Source organism: Ascidiella aspersa, chromosome 6, assembly GCF_963924565.1.
Source record: "Ascidiella aspersa chromosome 6, kaAscAspe10.2, whole genome shotgun sequence".
NCBI lineage: Eukaryota > Metazoa > Chordata > Ascidiacea > Phlebobranchia > Ascidiidae > Ascidiella > Ascidiella aspersa.
Genome location: NC_139452.1, coordinates 30,000,892 through 30,025,666, shown reverse-complemented (window position 1 = coordinate 30,025,666; position 24,775 = coordinate 30,000,892). Strand labels below are relative to the sequence as shown.

Genomic DNA, 24,775 nt, shown 5'->3' with positions numbered 1-24,775 from the left:
AGGAATATTTGTTTTATTAGAGTTTGGCTGATAATAGAAGGGAAAGAACAGTGTGATACAAAGAAATATATTTGGGTAAATTAATCAGGACGGAAGCATCTGAATATCAAACTTCTTTCTGAGAAAGGTTTTAAGAGTTTCGGCAGAATTTCCATCGAGCCTTCCGTGCTTAATCAAATCATCTAAAGAGCTGTAAAAAAGGAACAATAAAAAGTTGATATAAGGTAAATTTTTGACTATTATGTAACCAGTCAACATTTGTTAAGCAACACAATAGACATAACTTAAAATAAATCTTCAATCGCCAAAATCAGCAGAATAGTACGTACAGCTAGTTAAATGCAGGGTGCCGAATATAACACAGTTTTAAACAGTATTTTACAGGGATGAAAAAAATATATTTTTAATCGGAACGATTAAAAATCTTTAAGAGATAAGGTCACAAAATTACGTCCTTACGACACGCCTAAAACAAGTAACATTATATGTAAACTGAGGTTATCGTTCGGTGTCGTGCACAAATATGAAACTCAAAACCTAGTTTAAATACATTCAAGAAGATGGCGCTATGCCCGAGTAAAAATGGGACATGGCCTGGTAAAAAGCATTTTTTTAAAGCATTTTTTTACCGGTACTGCGTATCTGCAACATCATTATTTTACTGTAACGGCGTTCTGGACCATTCCGGCTAACTTTCACCATTGGGGTTTTACCAAATAAGCTTATCTTAATTGTTACCACATGGCTTACATTTGTTGTTAATTCAAAGTCAACCATAACTTAATAATGAATTGCAAATATTTCATCACCAAGCTACATTACAGATCCGTGCATAGTGTACCCAATGACTCACCTTTTGCATAAAGCTTGCAATGATTTAAACTTGTGGCATAGCTGTAAAGCACCAAGATACGAAATTTCAGGTAAGCTGTTGTAGACGTTGAATAGGTTCTTCAGATTAGGGTCTGTAGAATAAGCGAGTATCTTGGAATCTATATTATTGCCGTGTCTTCTCTCTGAAGATGCCAAGTTGGTAAGAATCTCCGCTGATTGTTCCTGCAAAGGAGTTGAGAAATTGGCTTAACTGTCAGATTTGAAAAAAAATAGAAAATCGAAATATAGGGCGCATCCGTTCTAAAAAAATGCAGTCTTATTTTCCCTTTTTGCGCACTACTTTTTCCGGATATTTGGTTGCAAAAGAATCAGTGTTGGTAAATTCTAAACCGAGGTTGAAATTGTGTAACACAAATGACAACATTTTAGGCAACTAACCGAGGATACCGATATATCGGCAGTAGTGGAATATCGGTTGACATTATAGGTTGGCCCATATATTGGTAAAAAAACAAATATATATATATTGCTTATATTAGGACATAATCGATAATGCCAAAATACATTAAAAAATTCATATACCTAATGCAAAATACAGAACTAATATTTAAGGTACATCAATGTTGAACAACCTGGTTATCGCTGAACAGAAGTCTGAAGTCAGATTGACAGATTGTGATAAGGTTTGAAGTGTAATGATGAAGTTGGGAAGTGCTGCTAAAACTCGCCTTTCCTGAAACATAACCGCGTTGATTTTCATTTTTTCTCAAATTTTGGATAAATCTTGTCAGAAAATTATAAAAATCTTGGAAGAAATTTATAAAAATCTAACCATATAAAAGTAAAGCAGTCGGCGATCAAATAACGACCAACTTTTTTATTGTTATTAATTTTTTTCATACTGCATTGGAATATAGAAATAGCGTTCAAGATTCTTTTTAACTTAGTGCTCAATCAATATGAGCCATGTCTTCTTATTGCTTCAGCAATTTTCTTGAATTTTAGATCAATCTTGCTCAAAATATCTATAAAACCGTAACCGTGGGCAACTGATGATTTGGACTGGGACTCGACTTGCTCTTTATTTTAAAGACTTCAATAAACTACAGCAGTCGGCGTCCCAACTAAATCTAATGGCGGCCCAATTTTGGTTACCACTGCATCAGAGTGCAGAAATAGCGCTTTTTCCCAGCCGGGATTCGAACCCATGGCCCTAAGATTGCTGTGCAATGGTAACACACTAATGTTGAAGAAACTTCATTAAAATACAGGCCAGCAAACAATGTTGAAAAAAGTCTTCTTGTCTAAGCGATCAATCTACGAGCATCGCAAATTTTCCCAGTCGGGATTTGAACCCATGACCCTAAGATTGCTGTACATTATTAGCACACTTACCGCTTCTTACGCGGTCCTTCTCAACGATGAGAACAACCTTAGCGAAGTAGGTTTGCGCTGAAGTGAGTTGGGATGCAATCTTTTGACGACTTGCAACAGTTGAGAGGTCGGAGGCAGTCTTTCGTACAGCAGCCAACCTAAATACACGGGTACCGATATAATATACTATACACAATTTTTGGTGTACGATTAAAGTGTCAAAAATCAAAGTTTTTTTTAACCTTGTTGCACAGTTAATGTGCTGTTTTCAATCTCGTTTATTGTAACTTTGCACGACTCAGCAAAAATACGAGCAAGGGTGCCGTTAACTATTTATAATTTCTGTAGGGTGCCGCAAGCCAAAAAAATGTTGCGAAACACGGCTTAATGGCTCATACTGATAGCAAATTAGACGTCATAATTAATGTCCATATTGCAAAATAATGAAATTGAAACTTGTAAATATATTTTTCATGTTTTTAAGTTAGTAATAATTTACAATGTGCTGAGAAATTTTTGTCTTCGAGGTAAAAATTGCGGTGTTATTTACACGAACTGAGTTTTAAAAATTGCATCCGTTTGAAAGAGACGGACACCCCGATAAAGCACTATTTTGTCAGGTTAATTTTGAAAGATTTAACAAAGTGATTGGTAAGCAGATACCTCGGACGCAAATGCAGTTTACTGAACTTTAATTTTAAAACAGGATTGTAATATCGCCTGACTAAACCCTCCCAAGCGCTCCGACTCACCTGTAGCCGAGTATATAGTCGCACACTTGTAATGAAGCCACCGTAGCGTTAACATTATGCTGAGTACGAAGTAGTTGGACCAACCGACTAGCACCGCTACTCACTTCACGACTGTCAATCAAAATCACCAACTGACCTGCGTGGTAAAAACAAATGAAACGTGATTAATGACGTAATGAAGAACCTACTGAAGAAATATAACGAAGAATGGCGGGTGCGCCACCAAAAAATATTTATCAACATAATGCGCAATTTTTCATTTTTTTCGAAACTTTATATCGACTTGAAAGGGTTGGTAAACATTGACATTTTAAATATTTATTAAATAAAATTTTCCAAAAACTGGTAATATGTTTATTTTTTTCGCGAAACTATGTCAGCCTGAACAGGTTTTTTTCCACGCACAAATTAATTCAAAAGTTTTAAAGATTGAATTTCAAAATTTTACATGAACAATGATTTTGGTTATCTCGAGGAAGTAAAAAAAATATGAGCAAAATGGTTAGACGTTGTAGCAAGAATATTAAAGCTCAAACATGTTGAAAATAAATAAAGATTTACTCGAAACATTCAAAATGCTACTTATTTCTGCTTTTCTTACTACGTCTTAATCATATTTATTTTTAAAATCTAAACAAATTAATTTTCGGTTTGCAAGTTTTAAAATTAATTTAATACAAATCACTGGATGTGCGAATAAGAAATATTTTGCTTTGAGGTAGATTATTTATTAGTAATTTTTTTGGATTTCTTATCACCTGGATTACGGTACGAAGGGGAAGCCATGAGCGAAACGTCAAGAGAATCCATTTTAATCGGGGAAATTGAAGTAATTCTGCATAAAGAAAAAATTAAAAAGGTAAAACGTTTCAGCAACACATGAGCCAGGCAAGTTATCTCCGAATGGTTCCGGTGCATTGTTCTGACAGCAATTTTTTATAAATTAAGGAGGCTTTATTACATCAATACTTTAGTAAGATATAAAAATCAATTATAATTGAATAATGTGTTGTTGAAACTGGCGAAAATGTTTACTCCTGCAAGAAAGAAAATGAGTTTCCTTACCTGGAATTGTTACTGATGGTCTTTAATGGCGTAGGATCTGAAACAAGCAGCACTTTTTAGAAACGGGATTTTTTTGGAAAACATATTCTACGTCCGAACCACTTTTTATGCATATCAGTGAAATAAATATTTTAAACAAAAGGTAACAAGGCAACAGGAGACAAACAGAACACGATTTTAGCCATTTGTTCGTTGCATTTAAATACCAGGCTAGAACGAAACAAAACAAGAACACAATCTTCAAATATTAAAGTACTAACTTTAAAACGTGTTTTTAAGGGTTTATCATTATTTTGACAAATAGTGTATGTAGATATATTCGGTAAAGTAAAGATGAGTAATGGGACACTACCGGATAACTTTTAGCACTTAAAACAAATGAATACCTGCAGATGGACTTTGTGCATCAAAGCTTTTCCTCTTGTTCTGAAAAAATCATACAGCATAAAATAAAAGATAAAACATCAGTCATTGAAGTATCAATCATTAATAAACTAATTTGCTGCGAGTTAAATATTTGAAAATAGATACATCATATATCGTCAAACCCTATTTCAGGAACAGTGTTGTAAACCTTGAAACGATTAAGTCCCAGATATAACATTTGTGAAATGCCTTCTAGTTCAAGTATTTTCTAATTCAACGGAATATGGAAATTAAAAAGTATATTAATTCCTATAGTTACAAGTAGGTGTTGAAAGCACAGCTTACCATTAACTTCTGCCTTAGTTCCTGCTGCTTTTGCTTGGACCTCAGTAACCTTTCTTCGCGGCTACAAGCTGCAATAGCTGGTGATATTTGAGCGGGGTTGTTTGAAGTATTGGGAGGTCGTTCTGTTGAAACAAGTCAATAAAGTAGCAATGAAATAAACCAACAATCTTGCCCTAATGCTGTAAGTTTTCTGTTTTTAACGAATAAACGTGTTTTACCCCAAATTTCACATATTTATTGTCAAACAGAAGCTAAACGGCACGATTTCACAAATTTACGGATTTTTTGTAACCTATTATTAACTTATCCCGATCACAAAATGCTACCAACTACGATATGGGCCTTTGATGTCCATTCTACGTCTAACTACAACCTCCAGGCATTATCTTAAGATTTATTCGAAACGTTCACAAAATGCTGCCTACTTTTGTATGGGCTCTGATATTTAATCTAAAATAAGGACATTATTTTTGGCTTAGGCATTTTTTTAGTATTGATTTGCAATAACAGTAAGTAAACCATCATAAACCTCTTTAAGTTTTAATATTACCTTTGGGCGTTGTGCTTTTTGCACTAAGAAGTGGCGAGTCAACCGATATTCGTTCACTTTCCTTTACTGCGGCCAGACAAGTCTTACACAGCCACCCCTTGGTTGTGAGAGGAGCCCCACAAATTTCACACAATCTATCGGGGATAGGGGTGACGCTAGTGGTGGGGAAGCCCCTGTTTTTGCAGGTCGATGAAGTCGGTTGGTTGTCTGGGTGAAAAATTATCTGGGTAAAGTACGGTAATATTATTAAGGAAAACATGAGTGTTAAGCGTCCTGAGTAAACTTGATCAAAACCTTTTTGTATGGTAATCTTAACGTAATGGTTGTTGCTTTTTAATATGTACATAAACTTATTTCGGTAAAAAAGAGAAAAAAAGTAAAGACAACAAGATGTTATTGTAAACATACCTATTTAAATGTTTTGTTTCACTTATGACGGGTGTAATATTGCTATTTTGAATAACTAGCTGGCATTAATAAAGATACCAACCACGGCGTTATATGTAGTACATTACTGTATTTAGCTTGCCGATAGTTGAGCTTTAGCAACACCTAAGTATTGTAGTCGTGAAAACCGACTTCTTCAAAATATTTAAAAAGTTTTTTTTTGTGTGTTTTAGCCTTTAATGTTTTACTATTCCCATAAGGTACCTTTTTGTGGGCGGATTTCATTTTGAAAAGGTTCCTCGATATCAGTTTCATCTGAGTCTGATTCTTCGCAGACGATTCTCCTTTTTCTTGTGTCCGACTTCACTTTCTTCTTCACTAGTTGTGCGCCTGCTCTCTGCTTTAACGCTTTGTGGAGCTTCGCCTGTTGTAAGGTATTAAATTACCACGCTTATGAATACTGAGGCTGCTATTTTAAAGATAACTCACAAAATTATTCCGCCTGATACAAAAATGCTTTTAATTTGTGACATAAATTTAAATTAACCGTAAACAAAGACTATATTATTGGTTAACGCAGTATTTTCCAAATTAGCGTTTTATGTAGCGAAGTGGAACGCTAGCATTTTTTATACCATGAGAGAAAAAGATCACTGCAAAAAGGCCGACGTAAATAAAAAATACAACAATAACTACAGCCAATGTAGTGATAAAAATAGCCAATATATATTTTTGAAGAAAATAAAGATGATAAAAAAACTTATATATGGGTAAATTTACTGAGATAGACCCACTTTTTTTTTTACAAAACCCTGTATTCTTATGGATTAAGCATTGTGGGTCTTAATTTTGCGCGCTAACAAAACACATAAATAAGACTTGTTTTGGCAACTCTGAAATTTCTGGTTTGGCAAATCTGGTATTTGTGTTTCAAGTTTAGATTACTCATGTAAGCAAGGGCTCTTTAAACTTACGGTCGCCAACTACTCTCAACGACAAGTTCAAAAAGAGGTCTTGAGTAAGCCAACATATTTGTAAATAAAGTATTACATCAACTTGATCTTGGTCAATATACACTATACAGGCAATACACTTATAGGGGTGTTATATACCCATCCACCCACAATACATGGTTGGAAAATATTCAACCATATACTCTCTTTCTACCTTTACAATTTATAGATTGCGGCCTTATCAGTTTATAAATTTTGTACTGCGCATGCGCATGTCGGACTTAGTTTTACGTGGTCTTACTCCAGTACCGAGTCCGACTCCAGCAAAACAAACGGACTCTGTTGAGTCCCGAGTCCGGGTCTCCGCAGCCCTGGTTTTAACACAAAACTCTCACTCACGTCTCCTCTTGTAATTCTCCTCCCTCCAATCACATATTGTTCTTCTTGTTCCTGTAGGATTGTGATCTCACCAAGATCCTGGTGGTGATCCGACTCCTCGCTCTCAACACAGAAACTGTCCTCCAAGTAAGAGTCGGCCTCCGTCGCCTGTGATACAAGCATTTACAATATATATACAAAAGGGTGCATATTTATAGGTTATATAACAATATATTCATTAACTTTCGCATAAATGTGCATCTTTATAGGATATTATATAACTAATTACTTTTCAGACTTATAGTCAGTGTTTGTTAAACAAAAATGTTTTTTTTGGTTTAATTGTTTTTTTTCAATTGTTTATTTTTTTAACCTGTTTTAAATTTGTTAAGTCGCCTGTAATACAAGCTTGTTACAAGATACATAAGGGTGTATATTTATAGGATATATAATATATATTCATTGAATTTTCAGATTTATAAAGTCGGTTTTTGTTAAATAAATATATTTTTTTGTTAGCTTAAATTTTTTTAAATTTTTGTTGTCTATAATATAAGCTTGTTACAATATATATATATATATATGTAGGCAACTCTGGTATTTCTATATATACATATATTCATAAAAAGGGTGCATCTTTATGGAATCGGAAACCATTGACAGCATGAAATAAGCTATTGTTGCCAGGCATAATGTATAACGGAGTGTTGCTCTTCCAGCAGAATATATAATAGATCGACGTTTCGACGTACTATACAGAGCGTCTTCATCAGGATACTGACGTTACATGTAAAACAGATTCCTTATAAATCAAAAAGTAACAATTCGTGCGATTAAAAACTCGCACCAACGCGAGTTCTGTATAGCACGTCGAAACGTCGATCTATTATATATTCTGCTGGAAGAGCAACACTCCGTTATATATTGACAGCATGTTTCTGCTTATCGATCACTGCTCATCTGACGCGTATAATAAGAAGTAAAACTCGAGTTAAAAAAGGAAAAAAGGGTACAGACTGCTGCCATAACTTTGCCATTTTTGTATTTCACTGTAATTACAGGAACTGAAGATGTGGCTATAGGTGAAATGTATTCCTTTTAAGTTTTAATAAATATCTGATATTGCGTTTTACTTGAGGTTTAACATTTAGATTTTGCTTAAGCTTGTTAACAGCTATGTGTTTGGTTTTTAGTTAAAAAAATATATTTTTTTTATTTTTGTTTTTCAAAAAAAAAAATTACAAATCGTCATAAAAAATATAAATAAAAGGGGAAACCAGAGTGGCAGACCAAAGAGCATTTATTGTTTTAAGTTAATAGCAGGCATAAAAATAAAATCTCAAACAAGAATGATGTTTGAAAAAAAAGTTTTCTGAATAACATAGAAAAATGTTGCCAATGTTTACAATAATAAACTATCTGTATTCTTCGCTATATTTTATTCATTTCATCAAAAAAAAGATACACACGTTATTCACACAGTACCTGTGAAAAGACATCAATGTCTTGTCCTCTTCCAAAATCCAGTTTAAACCTTCCTTTTGTGTTGGCCACATCAGATTGCTTGCCACCAAAAGGACTTCTGACGGACTTCAGGTACATTGCTTGCTCATTGACCAACGACTCTAAGCAGTGAAAAAACTTTGGTTAAGATTTTTACATGAAACTAAAATTAGCAGTAGTCAACAACTCTGAAATACAAAACATGAGATATGATTGATAATTAGGATTCGAAGAAATAAACAGGTTGTAGTAACTAAAATTGATGACTGGGCGTTGTCTGTAAGCTTCTTTAACTAAAAATAAAACTTGCATGTTCAGTTGTTTACTAAACAACAAAAACTGTTGGAAATGCAATAAGCCAGGCCATTGGGCAACAGTATGTCCAACACAGAAAACAACAGGAAACTAAATCAGACAACTCAATAATAACGACTTCCCACCACTACAAGACCATGAAAATAGCAGTGACGACTCAGTAGATGAAACAACTTATGACATTCCAGGGCCTGAGGACAAAACGATAGAAGAATTACAAAACAAAGAAAAACCCTCTCCCACTCCACACCAAGACCACAGCAAAGAACCGAATCGACCAGCACACTCTCAAAACCACGCCAACCGACAACAAAGGGACACACCAAACAGATCTAAAGCCCAAAAAAGATACTATGTAAGTCCACAGGATAAGGAGCAAAACTTCCAAGACCCTACACAGAAGCCAAAGCCTAAATACCACAAACCAAGAAATAACGGATCATCAAGGCCCCCAGACGACCCCGACTAGCTCTGGTGGCAATTGTGAGGGAGAAATCGTACAGAACGATACCGATCCTTGTTCTTTCTCACCAGCCCTTAACATTAACGCTAACTGATAACCTTAAACAGTAACCAGTAGCCGTTAACCGTTTACTTCGCTCTCTACCCTTTTCGTTGTAACCTTGGTTTTAATCGTTGTCATTTCTGTTCTTAACCAATAAAAAATAAAAATAAAAGTGGTTCACTATTTATTAACTAACGCTTATAAACAATAACACAAAATTACTGGTTAATGCTAAAGAAAAAGCATTTAGTGAAAAAAATAGTCCGATCACTTGTAACTCGCGGGTTTTTGAAGCCTAAGATGGTGAATTTGTTTTATCAGGCAGAATATTATCTTTTTTTAATAATCTCAAACTACAATTGTTAAACTTTTTAGGTACTTCAACTAAGAACTAAAAGGCCTAATATTATATTTTTCTTTTGTGGGCAAGGTAATACCAGATTTAGTAAAATATTTTTTTCAAGTTTAAAAACTAAGAATCGGATAACTTAATAGCGTTTGGCAAGAAAATAGATTTAAATGCTTGATCGTAATATGCAGTTTTTGAGAAGGTTTTTGAATTTTTTGAGAAGGAAGTGTACAACAGTGCTTTATAATACGTCACAGAGTTTAATTTGAATAGATTTATAAAAAAGATAATGAATAGGTAAAATGAAAAGTTACCATCATCATCTACATGTTGAGTGAGTTGTGAATTATCGTTGACAAACTTTAGCATTTCTTCGTCGATAATATCCTCCTCATTTTCGTCCGAAGAAACAACAGCTCCATCTATGCTTACTTCAGCTTCATCTTCAACAAAATGATGTTGCCTCATTGCAACTCTACTCTTTCTAAGCTGATCCTAAAAAACAAAATAAATTGACAAAAATGGTTGAACCAGTTTTACTAAGTCTAAAAAAAAAACTTGAAAAGAAAATGCAACATTAAATTAAAAAATGAAAATGCAACATCAAATTAGGTGAAATTGGGTATAAATCTATTATCCAAAGGAGAAAAATTACTGGATCAAAATGGTATAAACAAGGTAAAATATATATTTTTTAATATTATGGCATTCATTTATCCAGAACATATCTAAGTAAAGTGAATACATTTAGCAAATTGTTAGAAGAGTAAATACAACATGTGTGTAAGTAGAGACTTATTTAATCAGTTATGGTCACATCAATTAAAAACTAAGCTTGTTGATCGCAATCGTTAGTTATTAAAATGACCAAAAATACATGACCAATAGTCGAAATATTTAGTGCCTATTTAATTAAAAAGCGAACAGTAAAAACATTGTATTACCTTGTTCATTTGTTTGTAAGTCTTTCTCTTATGCACCAGCTCAGGAGAAAATTGACTCGAAGCATCAGAATGCTCGGACTCGAACAACTCAACTTTTGGTGTGCTGTGTTTTCTCGTATTTCCAACCCTTGCAATGGTTTGCGACAAGGGAGTGTGAGTTTCGTCCAAGAAGTTCCGGTTCTTTTGCTTTTTCTTCCCGGTTAGAACCGGACTTTCAACGTCTGATGAATTTATGGTAAATTCTTCGCCTTCGGAAGACAGAAAGTTTGGTTTGTTTCGGAATCGATGAGTCTTTATTGGAGTTTCATCATCGGCAGAAGTATCTGAACAAAAGTATTTTAAAAATCAAATATCATTTTTTTGAGTAAAATCATTGAATAATTTCGTAAAAGTATCTACCATGTAAAATAATAAATACGCTCCAGGTAAAAATTAAATGTTATTTTCAATTATTTGATGTAGGTTTGAAAGATGTCTAGAGTAAAATCATTGAATAATTTAGCAAAAGGCATCAACCTAATGCAAAATTATAAATATGCTTCATGTAAAAATCAAAAAATATAATAAGCGGCAAAATAAAAAACGGTTAAAGCAAAATCGGGAAATTAAAACTTTTTTAATTTTTTTAACCAACGAGTTTAAAAATATTTTATACCAGGCGATTTTAAAATAATAAAACCTCTGCAGAAATACACAGAAAGAAATATTTTGAAATTTTTTTTTAATAATATTTAGGTTAAAGTTAAAAGATTCTTAAAGTAAAATTGCATATTTCATTGTTTAAAAAAAAATTAACCTAAAAGCAAGAAATAAAAATAATGGGAATTTTATGATTTGTAAAGCTTTTAGTAAAAAACAATACGATGGTTTTGGTAAAAGTTTAAACTAGGAAAAAACAAAACGATATTACCAGATGTCTTACCATTTAAGCACTTGCTCATTTTCAGTTTCTTCCGAGTGTTGACAAAATTATCGCTGTCATTAAAAGAATCGCTGTCGTTTGCATCTCCACGATCCAAATAAGACTCTCCCCTGCTACGTTTCAAACTGTGAGGCTTTACTCTTTCAACAGCTGGTGTGTTTGGAATAAAACTGGTGGAAAAATCTTCATCGCTTTCAATAGGAGAAAATCTCTGTGGCTTTACTTTAGCAACTGGTACAGAGTGTTCGGTTTGCATTCCTGACAAGTCGGCGAACAACACTTGGTTGATTTTACGCTTTGTTTGGCTCAAGTTTACACTGGAATTTGTTGGACTTGGACAGTGCTTAGGAACTTTGGTTTTCGTTTTTAACAACAGTTTTGCGGGATTTTCAGATTTTCCAAAATTGATTGTATCAGCTGGGTCAAGATCAGTGGGGATGTTGTGGGTGTTTTCTTCATTTTTGGTTGTGAATTTGGATAAAGTTGGTTCTGGGCAATGTTGTTGAATGCTTAGTGGTGACCTAGTTTTATTTTTAACTATTAGCTCAGTGGTTCCAGTCTGCAATTTATTCGATTCAGCATTTGGATAAAAATTGTTAGTGTTTTCTTCACTGTCGGTCGTAAATTTTGGCAACACTTGTTCTTCAGACTCCGGAGAATTGCTGTCCATGTCAAACTGAAGGTCAAATCCAAGGTCGAAACTTGGTTGATGCTGTTGAGCTTTTATTAGTGGCTTAGTTTGATTTTTAGCTTTAAGTTCAGTTGTTCCAGTCTCCAATTTAGCCGATTCAGTATGTGGATGAAAGTTGTTCGTGCTTTCTTCAGAGTCGGTGAATTTTGGCAAAATTGGTTCTTCAGCATCTGGCGAATTCCTGTCCATGTCAAACTCAAGGTCAAATCCAAGGTCGAAACTGGGCTGAAACATGTCACCTGACATATTAATCGAGGTGTTGTTGTCCGATATTAAACCTGTTATCTGAGGATTTGCAAATTTTGGTGGGAATTTTTCTGAAAACGGTTTATTTTCCTGTTTCACTTGTTCTTTATTTGCAGGCTTTTCTTCACTGTTACGATTTAAAATGTCGTCGGAGTCATTTTCCTGTGTTTCTTCTTGCATCGGGAGTTCACTTTGATCAAAAAGTGCCTCCATTTCTTGAACTGAGTCATTCAGAAACTTTTCATTTTGGTTATCTTTATCTTTGAAGTCAAAAGTTTGATTTTTTAGAGTCGATGAATTCTTTAAATCACGGAATTTTGAAAGTTCTTCCTTTTTGTCTATTGCTTCGTCCGGAAATTGTTTAACACCGGTTTCTTTATTTAATGGCAATTTCCCAGATGTTTCTTGAAGTTTTTTCCTACTACATGATGAAACATTATTGATGTCTTTGTGAGGAGTAGTATCTTCATCATTGAATGGAATCGATGTTTTAGATTTCAGTTCCAACTCATCATTTTCATCCTGAATCTTAACCTCAATACTTTGCAATTTGCCTGGTGAATGGCTATCTTCTTTTAGGCTAGTTGAAAAACAAGTGGGTGTGTTTTTGCTGTCAGATGGAATCGATGTTATAGATCCTGGTTTCAACTCTTCATTTTCATCTTGAAACTTAACTTCAATACTTAATTTGCCTGGTGAAAGATCTCTTTCTTTAGAGTTTGGAGAAACATTAGGACTTGCTTTACTTTCTGCGCAGGAAATTTGAAAGCAAGATCTTGTTTTTGCCCCAACATCTTCATTTGTTTCATCAAGATCCAGAAAGTCGAATTGGAATGAATCCATTGCTGGTGGAGTCGGAATCTTGATCTCCTCTTTGCTAACAGATCGCTTCCGAGTTTCTGGTTTTGCTGAGGGCGGAAAAGGAGTTGTGAATATCGCAGAAAGGTTGTCGGCAAACGAGGTTTCCCCAAGTGGGATGTGTAGTTTGCGTTTTGGAATAGGGGTAATGAACTCAAATTCTTTTTCTAAAGTGGTCACACCTTCTTTGATTGAATCCTGCTCGATTTCTTCCAGAAAACGTTCTTCTGGTGAAATTGGTTTGTTTGAAATATTGCTTTTTTCGCTCAAACTTTGATGATCGGTTGTTGAAATATCCTCTTCGGGTGGTTTAGATCTTGACTTGGCAGGTAATTCAATACAAAAATCATCATCATCTGAAACCACTAGAATCTTAGAAACTGCAGTTGTTTTGGTGGTGCTACAGGATGGAACTTTAGATAACGAAGAAATATTCTGCATTTTGGAGGCTTTCGTTTTTGCCTTGCTAGTTTTTTTCGACATAACTGATGGGTTAAGTGTTGTACTTTGGGATGATTTGGTGGACATGTGATGCATGAGCTGGTCGATTTCAACTTCGTTCATCTGTTTGAGATGCTCACAAGATTCCAACAACTGAAACAGCACCACAATTTAATTAATTTTTGTAAATGGCCGTATATGTGTTATTCTAAATAGGGTAATCAGATGGCACTGTAAAAAGACAGATTGTATTAAATTCTTGACACGCTTTCGCACAACTTTTTAATTAGGATGTCTTGCTTGCTGTAAGCCTAATTCAAACTTGAATGATCATCTACAATTAATAAATTACCATAACCACAGAATAGAAAATACCATTCAAGTGTTTTTAAAATATTTTACTTTTACTGCCATAAGTTACTCCGGGTCACCTTAAAGATAAGTAGATTTACAGTAAAGTGGCCAGATTTGCTTCTATGTCATGTGACCGCAATTGTAAAGGTGGAACAGCGTAAAGTTGAACTCGACGAAAATCAAACATTTCTCGACGAAATCAAACATTTGGCCGGACTCGGGCTCAGAACTCAGTAGATGGACTTGGTTTATTTGTAACCGACTTCGCAGTTCTAGCTGCCACAATACCAGGTTCAAACTGTGTCTAACTATTTGATACTTATAAACGTTAAACAAAAAACACACGTGGTTATCTCACCTCAGTTAAGAGTTTAGTTGTAGAAGAATGGCCGATGCGATTTGTCGGTTGCAGACGACTTTGCCAAGGCATCCACTCATTTAAGGAAAGCTCATTGTGGGGAGGATTTTCTTGGATCAGCTGCAAAAATTTATAGCTTCAAATAATCTGAGCGTCTAAATAGTAATATCAAAAAATGGAAACAGATGCGACTTGGTTTTGGTATTCTCCCATTAAGAAGTTAGTTTATGGGACCGAAACAGTCTTTGACATTTCGCCAACAGTTTATCAAAAGATAACCTACTTTCTTTACCTACCAACTAAAAAAATATGTTAATAGTAGCTTCAAATAATATGAGTGGCTGATATGTAATATTGAGAAAATGTTTCAAAAATTTGGTTTAACTTATTGAGGCTGCTATAAAAGCAATGTTTACTGATTTTATAAGATACTCTATAAAACATTTTGATCTTCTTAGCGACAAACGCTTTATCTTGTTACAAGAAACCAAATATACCCTGTCAGCTGCATGTCGTTCCTACGTATTAGAGTTTTTTGAGGAATTGAAAAGGTTTTTTAATTATTTTCAATAGTCTCTCAAAAATATTGACTATATTCCAGTAACGACAGCAGAGGAACAGCGAATAGCTTTTGTAGTTCTTGGTGTATATTATAATTACTGAGCACTTACAAAAGTCAAACGTGGAAAAAAAATGGTTCAAACATTTCTGTATGATAATACTCTTTGTTTTGTTTTTTTATTTTCAATTTTTTTCGATCAAAGCTGTGTAAACTTTTTAATTTTTTCGAATAGGGTTGTCCAATGAACATTTGCTTGTGTCGTGTTGTACCAAACAGTGAAATAAATATGATAGTTGTTCAAAATGATGTGCCAACCTGCTTATTCAAGGAGAGCATTTGACCGAATTGTGGGAGTTTCTTCATTGAAACTTTTTCATGAGACGTGAGCCGAAATTTCTCGAACGTTGTTTTTTCGCCCGGGTCCAAGAGAGATGAATTCATGGATTTTTGCTCGGCTGAAAAGTGTTAGGAAGTGAAAACATGTAAATCTAATAAATAAACAAAAATCAAAACGGGCCAGGTGCAAATGTAATGATTTCAGGACATTAAGGCGAACTTTTTTTAGCAAAAAAAAGTTATTTTACCTATTAAAAGATTAATTTTCAAAAAAATTCCATCAAGAAGGTACCGGTAAACGTTTTCTTAGATTACAAACCATGCATGAAATTTACACAAACATTGAATATCTGAAAACCTATCAGAAAAAAGGTAACTTTTTTAATTTTTTTTTAAAGTACAAAGTATGTAAATGATCATTGCACCTTTCTTCAGCATAATAGAAACATCAGCCGACACCGATTTCTTGCTTTTAGTTTTCGACTTCTTATCCTCTTGTTTTGCAGCTGGGGCCACAGTGATAAACATTTTGTGGCAAGTGGGGTTTATTCCTTGGGGCACCATACGACGATTGTGGGGGTAAAACTGCAGGTTCCGTCCGGCCCCTGTTATCGCTTTGTGGATGCTTTTCTTGCTCGCTACACTCGAGTTGTAATCCTAAAAGAATGGAAAAAAGTTTGAAACAGGTTTGTTTAACAAATAAGGCCTATTTACACTACAGCTGCTATGAGCTGAGCAAAGCGTAATTTGCATTTAAATTCTATTGTTTCGAGATTTTTCAAGCTTTGCTAAACTCAAGCCCCGTGCAGCAGCTGCAGCTAGCTTAAAGTTACGCTTTGGAGCGATTTTCACGCTTTGCTAAACTCAAGCCCCGTGCAGCAGCTGCAGCTAGCTTAAAGTTACGCTTTGGAGCGATTTTCACGCTTTGCTAAACTCAAGCCCAGTGCAGCTATTGAAACACGTTACGTTTTGGGACGATTTTTACGCCCAGCTTAGCTCGGCGCAGCTGTAGTGCTATTAAAGAATATACATTACTCGATTTTTGTTGTAATCCGACATGATTTTTATTTTATTTCCGGACCCCAAATGGTAAAACAAGTGATGAACTTTCTAATGTAGCAAGATAATAAAGTATAAAAATCTACCCGGTCAGTAGGGTAAAAAAAACAAGAAAGCCCGAAAAAAAAGAAAAAGAAAATGCAAAATAAAAAGTAAAGCCAAAAATAAAAAAAACACTAACACCAAAAAAAAAAGCATGAAAGTAAAGAAAAATAAAGCAACAAAAAAAATGTACTCTAACGCCCCAAAAAATCAATGGAAAAGTAGGAAAAATGAAGCAAAAATATAAAAGCAATATTGCCAAAAAAATCAGACAAAAAAACAACAACAATGAAGCAAAAAACCTACCCTCTCTTCTTTTCCCTCTGTAACGAGCATCACGATCCTTCCTTCTCTTTTCCTGCCAGTCCTTCCCATCCTTTGCACGAGTCGGATCGGACTCTTGTGTGAGTCGAAGCAAACGATCAGGTCAACATCACCGATGTCGAGTCCCTCTTCACCGACACAAGTAGACACCAGGGTGTTGTAACCTCCAGATCGGAACTTGTTCACAACCTAAACAAATGGCATTTTAGGCCTAAAAAAATTTTAGTACACGTTTTTCGCCAGTTTTATAAAAGTTTTTCTAGAGGAAATACTATTTGGATGTTGTAGATCAGTTGTCATCAAACGTTTTTCATAAAGAGCATATAACTAAGGATTGGCAATGAAAAGGGACTACTGCTGTGTCTTTTTGTTATAGTATTATAGGTTTATAACATAAATGTTGAACACGGTAGTAGGAATGATAAAAAAATATAGGTTTTATTTGTTGACTTATTTGTAAACTTGCAAACAGATAAAGGTCATATACAGATTTACTATTAAGTTTTGTGTGATTCACCTTAAAACATCAAAATGCATTTCTAAAATTGTTCTATTCAATCATATTATAAGGTACAAACCATCAGTTGGTCTTTCTGCGTAAATCTCTTGTTAGTCCTTCCACTTTTGGGCGTGTCATTTTCGGGGTTGCTTGAAGGGGCGTGACCTACAAACTGCATGGGTCGTATCAGGGGTCGGTGGGTTTGTAGAAGCTCAGTTATCTCACGCACGCTGTCCCGGTACTGACAGAATATCATAACACGAGTTTCTTCGGTGCTTCCTGAAATAACAGGGTTTAAATCAGTGGTTTTTAACACATGGTGCCTCTATCACCAAAAGGTACGTGAAGGATTTTCAGGTCTTTATGCGTATTTTAGATTTAACATAACTGTAATATTATTGAAGCTGTAAGTTAACCTTCTTTTTGTCCCATTAAACCGACTTATAATCTAAAAACAGCGGCTAGCGTGGAAATTTGGATTTTATTTTTTATTTTTTTTTGCTTTGATAAATCAAATAACTTTTTATGTTTTGACTTAAATTTACCAGTTTGCTTGAATTTCCTGAAATGTTGCAGAACCACTTCCTCAAGTTTTCGCATCTTAGGATGTCCATAAACGTAATTAGCAGCTTGCGAGGTATTACCCTGGGTAAAGATATATGTGTAACAATAATCACTCTAAAAAGTTCTTCAGCTAATTATTTTTTTAACGATTTAGGTTACAAATATAATATTTCTGTTCGAAAGGTTTTGATCTGAGTTTGTACTTTGACAGAGGATTAATATCAAAATCCATACAGAAGAAGGAAGAATTTTGTAAGTTGAAACTAAATAAAGATTTACTCGAAACGTTCAAAAAGCTTCCTACTTCTGTATGGGCTTTGATATTCTTACTAAGTCTTATTACAACATCCAGCCATTATCTTAAGATTTATCCTAAATATTTACAAAATGCTGCATACTTTTTTATAGGCATTAATATTCTTTCTAACATTACTTTTGTAAAAAGTTCTACAAATTTGCAACTTAAATTGTTTACAGACAACTTGTAATAGTACCCAACTACCCAATCGTATAACAAAGTATAACTATAACATTATCTAAAAAGATATGTTTCTAAAAGACCAAAATAACAGGAAACCTTTTCATCTTCACTTTTCTTCGCAGATGAAGATTGAGTCAGTTGCACTACCGAGTTGGGGGAATCCCCGTAGAGAGCTGTAAGCTGGTTGTAAAGCGATCGAAAAGCGGCGTTTGATTGGAGGATTGTTTTTGACCTCATGTTACCTTTAACAAACACAAAAAATAAATTAAATTGAAAGCTAACTCAATGGCAACAAATTTTAGTTAAACCTTTTCAGCTAAGGGAGCCATAAAAGCCAAGCATTCTTGTTTGTATTTTCAGGAGAGTCATATTATACTTTTTTTAACATTTAGTTACAGGTTGGCAAAAAATAATAAATTGAGCAGGTACGTTTGTTTTGTTCTCATTTAAAGGACAGAACATACTGAGAATTTTTTGGAAGCAACTATAATTTTTTTTTTTTTTTTGGAAGCAATGGTTTGGTATTGACGATACTATATTAAAAAAATTGTAGTAACTTTTAACTGAAGCTGAAAGTAATCTCTTTATTTTTTATCTATAATCAAAATAAATTAAGAGTAATTGTTTAGTGTTGTAAACAACATTTAAAAGAGCATAAAATACTAATAATGTGACAGTCGACACCTTTTGATCCTTCAGCGATTGCCTTGAGGTAGATGAAGAAAGACTTCATTCCGTGTTGAAGAAGGAGTTCCAGACCGTGGTACAAACTTATCGAGATCGCAAAATCCCCTTCCACCTGGCCCATCGCGTATTTCTGGACAAAAAAGGAGATTTAGTAATAACAAAAAAAAAAAAAAATGAATGTTGTGGTTTGCTATGCTGTAAAATATATTTACATGATACTTTACACAGATTTATTTAATTAGGGATATTTAGTACTGGGAATCTTTTTCGGATATCCAAACCGTTTTTTTGGAAAAAGGTTTGGATGTATTTTTTTTACCATCTGGGATCGCTGGGTAGCAATACTGTTAACCTTACCAATGAGTTTGCTAATGCGCATTTTATTGTAAGTGTTTTATGACTTCTTTAGTTGTGTAAGCATTCTATTACTTGCGGTCAAAGGTCACTGAGCACATGGTGTGTTGACATTGTAGTTGTCCTTACGGCAGTTGGTGTTACTACCGTGTAGCGGTAGGATCTCACCATGTTAGTTACTTGTAATTGTTTGGCAATGACGTTTGACTTATACTTATTCTGTTTCGATAACATTGTTTTGCATTCTATTTAAATAAGATGTAAATCAACTTGTTTAAACCATGTGTTGTTAATAAATCCTGTACACGGATAAAGACTTCAGTATTGTATCGGATCTATTAGATTTTAAATACTACCGCTTTACAAGGGACTATATCCAATCCAATTGATATTATCTGGCATCCCTACTTTTTGGTGGCACATTTAATATAGCAAGTGTCCACATACCGATAGTCCAGTGGGTGGATCTTTCCTGAATTGATCACGTGACATCAGAAGAGCGTATTTTGAGAAGTAGGCGACATCTTTGTTGTAGACGGCGTTGTTGCTCACAAGATTGTTGATAAACACTTGGATCACCTTAATAGCAACATCGATTAAAACAAACAAATAAAATGATTTATAATCCTTTTATCAGACAAGTACGGACACTTTTCCTTGGTATATCAGGTATGAGGTTTAATATGGCAGTGTTGTAATGACTCAATGGCTTGACTTAAGTGCACTTAAATTACTGTTTTTTTAAATGACTTGACTTAAGTCTTTAGGACAAATGACTTTCATGAAGCATTTTTATTTAAATATGTATCCTAATTTTTCTACACAAAACAAACAATTTGCTTGATCTATGTTGCACTTTTTTGTTATATGTTAGTTGTTCTATTGCTCATAAATCTAGTTTACCAATTTTATTGGTTACTGTTTACTTTTTACGACAAGTACTTGACTTGTGATTTATTGAAAAAGACTTGATTTGACTTCAGTTAATTTACGAATGACATGACCGGGATTCAAGTCATTTTGACAAGACTTATACAACTGTGGTACGATACTATTGGAGATCTCTTGTACACTTACAATTACACAAGTACCTTTATTAACAATGTAAAAATTAAACAAACACTTAAAAAAACTATGTGTGCTGTATTTTCTAAATTATTGATTTATAACTAAATCAAGCCAAGCTGTGCAGTAATCACATTGACAGGCAACTTACAGTGAAATACTTTTCTTTCATATGTTTAATCTGTCCGTCTAGTTTGACGACAACCTTATCCACTTTGCGAGAATGCGTGTATTTTTTGATGTCTATGGCGTCTTCACCACGGACTTCAATGTGGGAGATTAGGAGGTTCTTTAAGACCTAAAACCGACAAAACATATGGTTTTAAATTACAAACATGCTTTTTTTAAACAAACATGGGTTTTATATTTTTCACATCAGGAACCTTTATACAAATTAGTGGTTGGCAACCGGAGGCTGTTTTGTCTGTGTACTCTGTCTGCGGTGCATCAAAGACAGCTAACCTTGTTTAAAACACATAATGTGAATAAAAAAACAATGTAATAGCTATAATGTCTGTGTCAGTATTTTATTGGGAATAGTTTAAAAAGTGATTTTCTTATACATAGTATGTATAGCTAATTTTTAGCGAGTAGGAAGTGATAGTTATCTTTAACAAAGAGATTTCAGATGGGTGATATTTTTGCCTAAAATAAATAAAAGCATACAAAATAGGCATCAACAGTTTATGCAGAGTGCCAAAAAATTTGGGTTCAAATTACAAAACACCTCACAATGCAAATTGCAAGTGTAAAAAATTAAAACGATAAAAATTAAGACTGTACAAGCATAGACAAACACAACATTAAAAGCCATCACTCAAAAGACAAACACCAAGCATTTTATTTGACACAAAAAACATTGAAAAATCAATTTGGCCATAATTTTAACAAGCCAATTGTATTTGTAAATATCCCAAAGATTAGATGGCAACATTTAAAGAAAAAAACAGTAAAAATTTGTAGTTTACAATTACAATTAAGTATGGAAGACTGGTGTATATGGCACATTAACCTGTTTTTAGCATTAAACAAAAATATCAAACAAAAAAACAAACAAATAACTTTGTTTAAAAAGGTTTAAACCTGCTGGACTGAGTTTAGGTCGCTACCAGGTGTAGCACTTAAAGCTAGAACTCTGAAGTCTTTGGTGTAAGCAAGAAGTTGTTGGACAACCTGCATAGAATAACATACAATCCTTAAAATAAGTGCTTCGTTACTTATAGATGGATAAAACTGTAGTAACTGTAGGCTTAAAGAAAGTATGGAAACTAATTTGATGGCTAAGCTAAACAAAAAGTATTTTTAAACCATTTTACTCCCCACAGAATACATAACAGTAAGACTCAGATAAAATCAGATTTTATCAGACCAAACAATAAAAGATTCCCAATGTAAAAAAGTTTATGTGGATTGGCAAAAAGCTAACTAAAAACTTTATAGCTTTTAAATTGATGCAGGCTATATTGAATATTAGTTGATTTATTGTATGTGACTTTCATTGTCTAACACAATGCAATAGGGGAACACTTGAATCAATTGGATCAGTATAATATGTTATTTTTACTGTACAGAAAACCAGCATCAAGTATGTTACTTAAAAACATAAATTAATTTGCTATAAAATCTCTGTATTTTATTTTAAAACATAAGAATGGAGTAAAATAAAATATATCAGGCTCATATTACTCAATATAATTTTAATGTAACCGGCAATAATCTAGAAGAGATAGTAAGTGGACCATACTTCATTATGACTGTTGTTTTACACAGGCTTTATTAATTTTTAGTTTACCAAGTGTATAAGGCAGTTTCAACCCAAAAACCAAGTACTACTTACTGTGCAGTAAGCATGGTTTCCGAGTGCCTTATGTGCCTCGTCGATCACCAAACACTTGATCTCGTGACTCGGACAAACTCCACGGGCGAGGTCATTGTTTATCACTTGCGGAGTCAGGAAAAATACACGCTTGGACGACCACAGCTCTTCACGTTTGTTCGATGCCATGGTTGCACCTTTTACGGCACAAAGAATCGTTTAGGAGATTTAATACTAAAAAGAATTTGCAACAACAAATCTGCTTTAAAAAACACAAATTACATGTTGCAGCGTGATAAAATAGCCCCACACAATTTTAAAACTGTAACTATTTTGCAAAATTTAACATTACAATTCAATAAAAGTACTGTCCAAATTGATAATGTTTTTTCGCAATATTAAAGTTAAATAACCAAACTTACATATGTATACGGAAGGTTAGAAAATTAGGTTATTTTAAGGGTAAACATAGTTACTATAGTTATATATAAACTATAATATCTTGTTAGCAGAAAAAAAAAACTATTTAATAGCTAACAATAGATAAAGGTCTACATAAAGTTGGTTTACATAAGCATAGAAGGAATTGCTCTTATCAGATAATTACCTAAAATTGTTACATACCAGTAATTTGGGCCTGGTCTTCCATTGGTATTCCCATTATATTGTAGCAAGCTTCGATCTGCTGAGCTACGAGTGGTTTAGTCGGAGCCATGAATACTATCTTTCCTTGTGGATACCAGCGATAGAAGTTGTACATTACAACTGCTGCGATGAAGGTCTTACCAAGACCTGTAGGTAGGGCTACTAATGTGTTCTTAAACAGTGCAGTCTTCACAATGGCGTATTGGTAATCCCTCACTGGATAGTTTGTCGGATAGATCCAAATATTTCCACTAAAGTTATCGAAGCCAGGTAGATGTTCAACTGTAAATCATAATATAAAACTATGTTAGAGTTTTTAGTTTGCTAGTGTAGTTCAATACTATAACACAATCAATTTTGTTGATTTAAATGTAAACTTATTAACTCTCAGGCAACCTTTACCTAAAAATCAGAATATAAAATTGAGTAAATATGTAGTACACCTAAATACACTGAAATGCTTTACAAAAAACAATTTAGTGTGTTTAATGATTACACTAATAGCTAAAAGCTAACCCTAGTTACTAATATGACATGTACATATATTTATTAGTTTAAAAAGATTGAACGCAATTTTTTTTATAAAAGAAGAGCAGTGCAATACTAAAACATTAATACGTTTAACTAACAGTCAACAAAGAAAGTTTAAAGTTTAGGTAATATATGTTTTAGTAACAAAATAATAAAAAAATTGTTTTAGACAGCCTAGTTTCATTTTGTTCTGTGTATTTTTGAACATGTGTGATTTTAATCAGCTCATAGTTTTACATTTATTTACAATTTTTTCAACATTCTATTCAAAGTAAAATGGTATGCAAGAAAAAATAAACATTATTATATAATTAAAGCATAAAACCCACTGTTGGTTGAAGATTGTGATAAAGAAATGTCACTTTCCAAAGCAACTGTTGCGCTTAATAAATCATCATCGTCCATATCGTCTGCACTCAGGTCGATAAACGATGAGGTTTTCAGAGATTCGGTCGCTGTTTTCTTTAAATCACCATTTGTAGCAGGTTTATCTTTTTTCCAAGCTTGAAAAAGCGTCTTTTGCTTTGTGGAAAACGGCATTTTAATCACACCCTAAATCACCTTAAGTATTAAATGTTATGAGGGTAAGATTATATTTGACCAATTGTTATATAACTTGGATTTTTATAAAAGTTAGTATGTTACTATACCAGCCTGAAAAGTATGGCAGATCTTGACGAGATCTCACGGGTGCACAGCCGAAAGAGCCTGGGTGACCGGGTGAAACGAGGGTAAAAAAAGTTTTTCCCATGCACTTTGTATTGCATACATTGCACTGTAAACGTATGCCGCACAAGCTTTATACATATTTGGGGTGCAGTTCAGATTATTTCGGGGTTTACCTTTACAAGGTTGAAAAATACTTGCCGGTACACTTGCCATACTTTCCACAGTTGCTACTATATTGAACACCTCTGCCAGTTTTAAGATACAGCAGCCATTTAATTTTTTTTTTTTTACTTGTTACCGAACTAGCTTTAGTAGAAAGTAGAATTGTAATTTTGTAGATCCAGTTACAGTAGTGCGAATTTTGAAGTTCGGTAACTGTGTGGAAAAACTATGGTGGTCCAGAATCCGGCGCTCTTTCACTATTGTACGTGAAAAGGGCGCTCTTTCACTATTGTACGTAAAAATTAATTTAAAAAAAATGTTCTTCAAATGCCGCATACCACAACACATTGTTTGGGTTAGCGTTTGGTTGAGGGTGGGTCAAGTTATTATTAATAATAAACATATTATTACTTGACCCACCCTCACCCAAACGCTAACCCGCACCCTAACCCAAACAATATGCGTTGTGGTATGCGGTATTATTATTAT

At 34.0% G+C, this 24,775-nt stretch overlaps 1 protein-coding gene and 1 long non-coding RNA gene across 2 annotated transcripts; both read right to left on the bottom strand.

Moving 5' to 3' along the window:
- Positions 1-34: 34 nt before the first annotated feature.
- LOC146141205 (Fanconi anemia group M protein-like) lies at positions 35-24,011 on the bottom strand. Its single transcript, XM_083392854.1, has 26 exons — positions 23,785-24,011; positions 22,904-23,206; positions 22,301-22,476; positions 21,547-21,636; positions 20,615-20,761; positions 19,846-19,977; positions 19,042-19,174; positions 18,447-18,599; positions 17,858-17,941; positions 17,392-17,591; positions 16,796-17,002; positions 15,814-16,045; positions 15,368-15,507; positions 14,491-14,610; positions 11,543-13,931; positions 10,621-10,943; positions 9,991-10,171; positions 8,490-8,629; positions 7,026-7,172; positions 5,938-6,097; positions 5,287-5,493; positions 2,961-3,096; positions 2,208-2,366; positions 1,467-1,548; positions 854-1,056; positions 35-190 (listed from the first exon to the last, which is right to left on the bottom strand). The coding sequence occupies exons 1-26, from the start codon at positions 23,993-23,995 to the stop codon at positions 85-87; spliced, it is 6,561 nt and encodes a 2,186-aa protein (XP_083248980.1). The 5' UTR covers positions 23,996-24,011; the 3' UTR covers positions 35-84.
- Positions 3,717-4,859, bottom strand: LOC146141206 (uncharacterized). The gene is made up of 4 exons (XR_014501294.1): positions 4,737-4,859; positions 4,412-4,451; positions 4,026-4,062; positions 3,717-3,795 (listed from the first exon to the last, which is right to left on the bottom strand). It is a non-coding gene; the product is annotated as an uncharacterized LOC146141206 (long non-coding RNA).
- Positions 24,012-24,775: the final 764 nt, after the last annotated feature.

What these genes read in the sequence shown, in the direction of transcription:
- LOC146141205 (XM_083392854.1), bottom strand. Translation starts at nt 23,995, where the DNA reads ATGCCGTTTTCCACAAAGCAAAAGACGCTTTTTCAAGCTTGGAAAAAA. An exon ending in ACCTAAACTCAGTCCAGCAG is followed by an intron (nt 20,762 to 21,546) that starts GTTTAAACCTTT and finishes TGTCGGTTTTAG; the next exon opens with GTCTTAAAGAACCTCCTAAT. An exon ending in TTGCAAGCTTTATGCAAAAG is followed by an intron (nt 191 to 853) that starts GTGAGTCATTGG and finishes CCTTTTTTACAG; the next exon opens with CTCTTTAGATGATTTGATTA.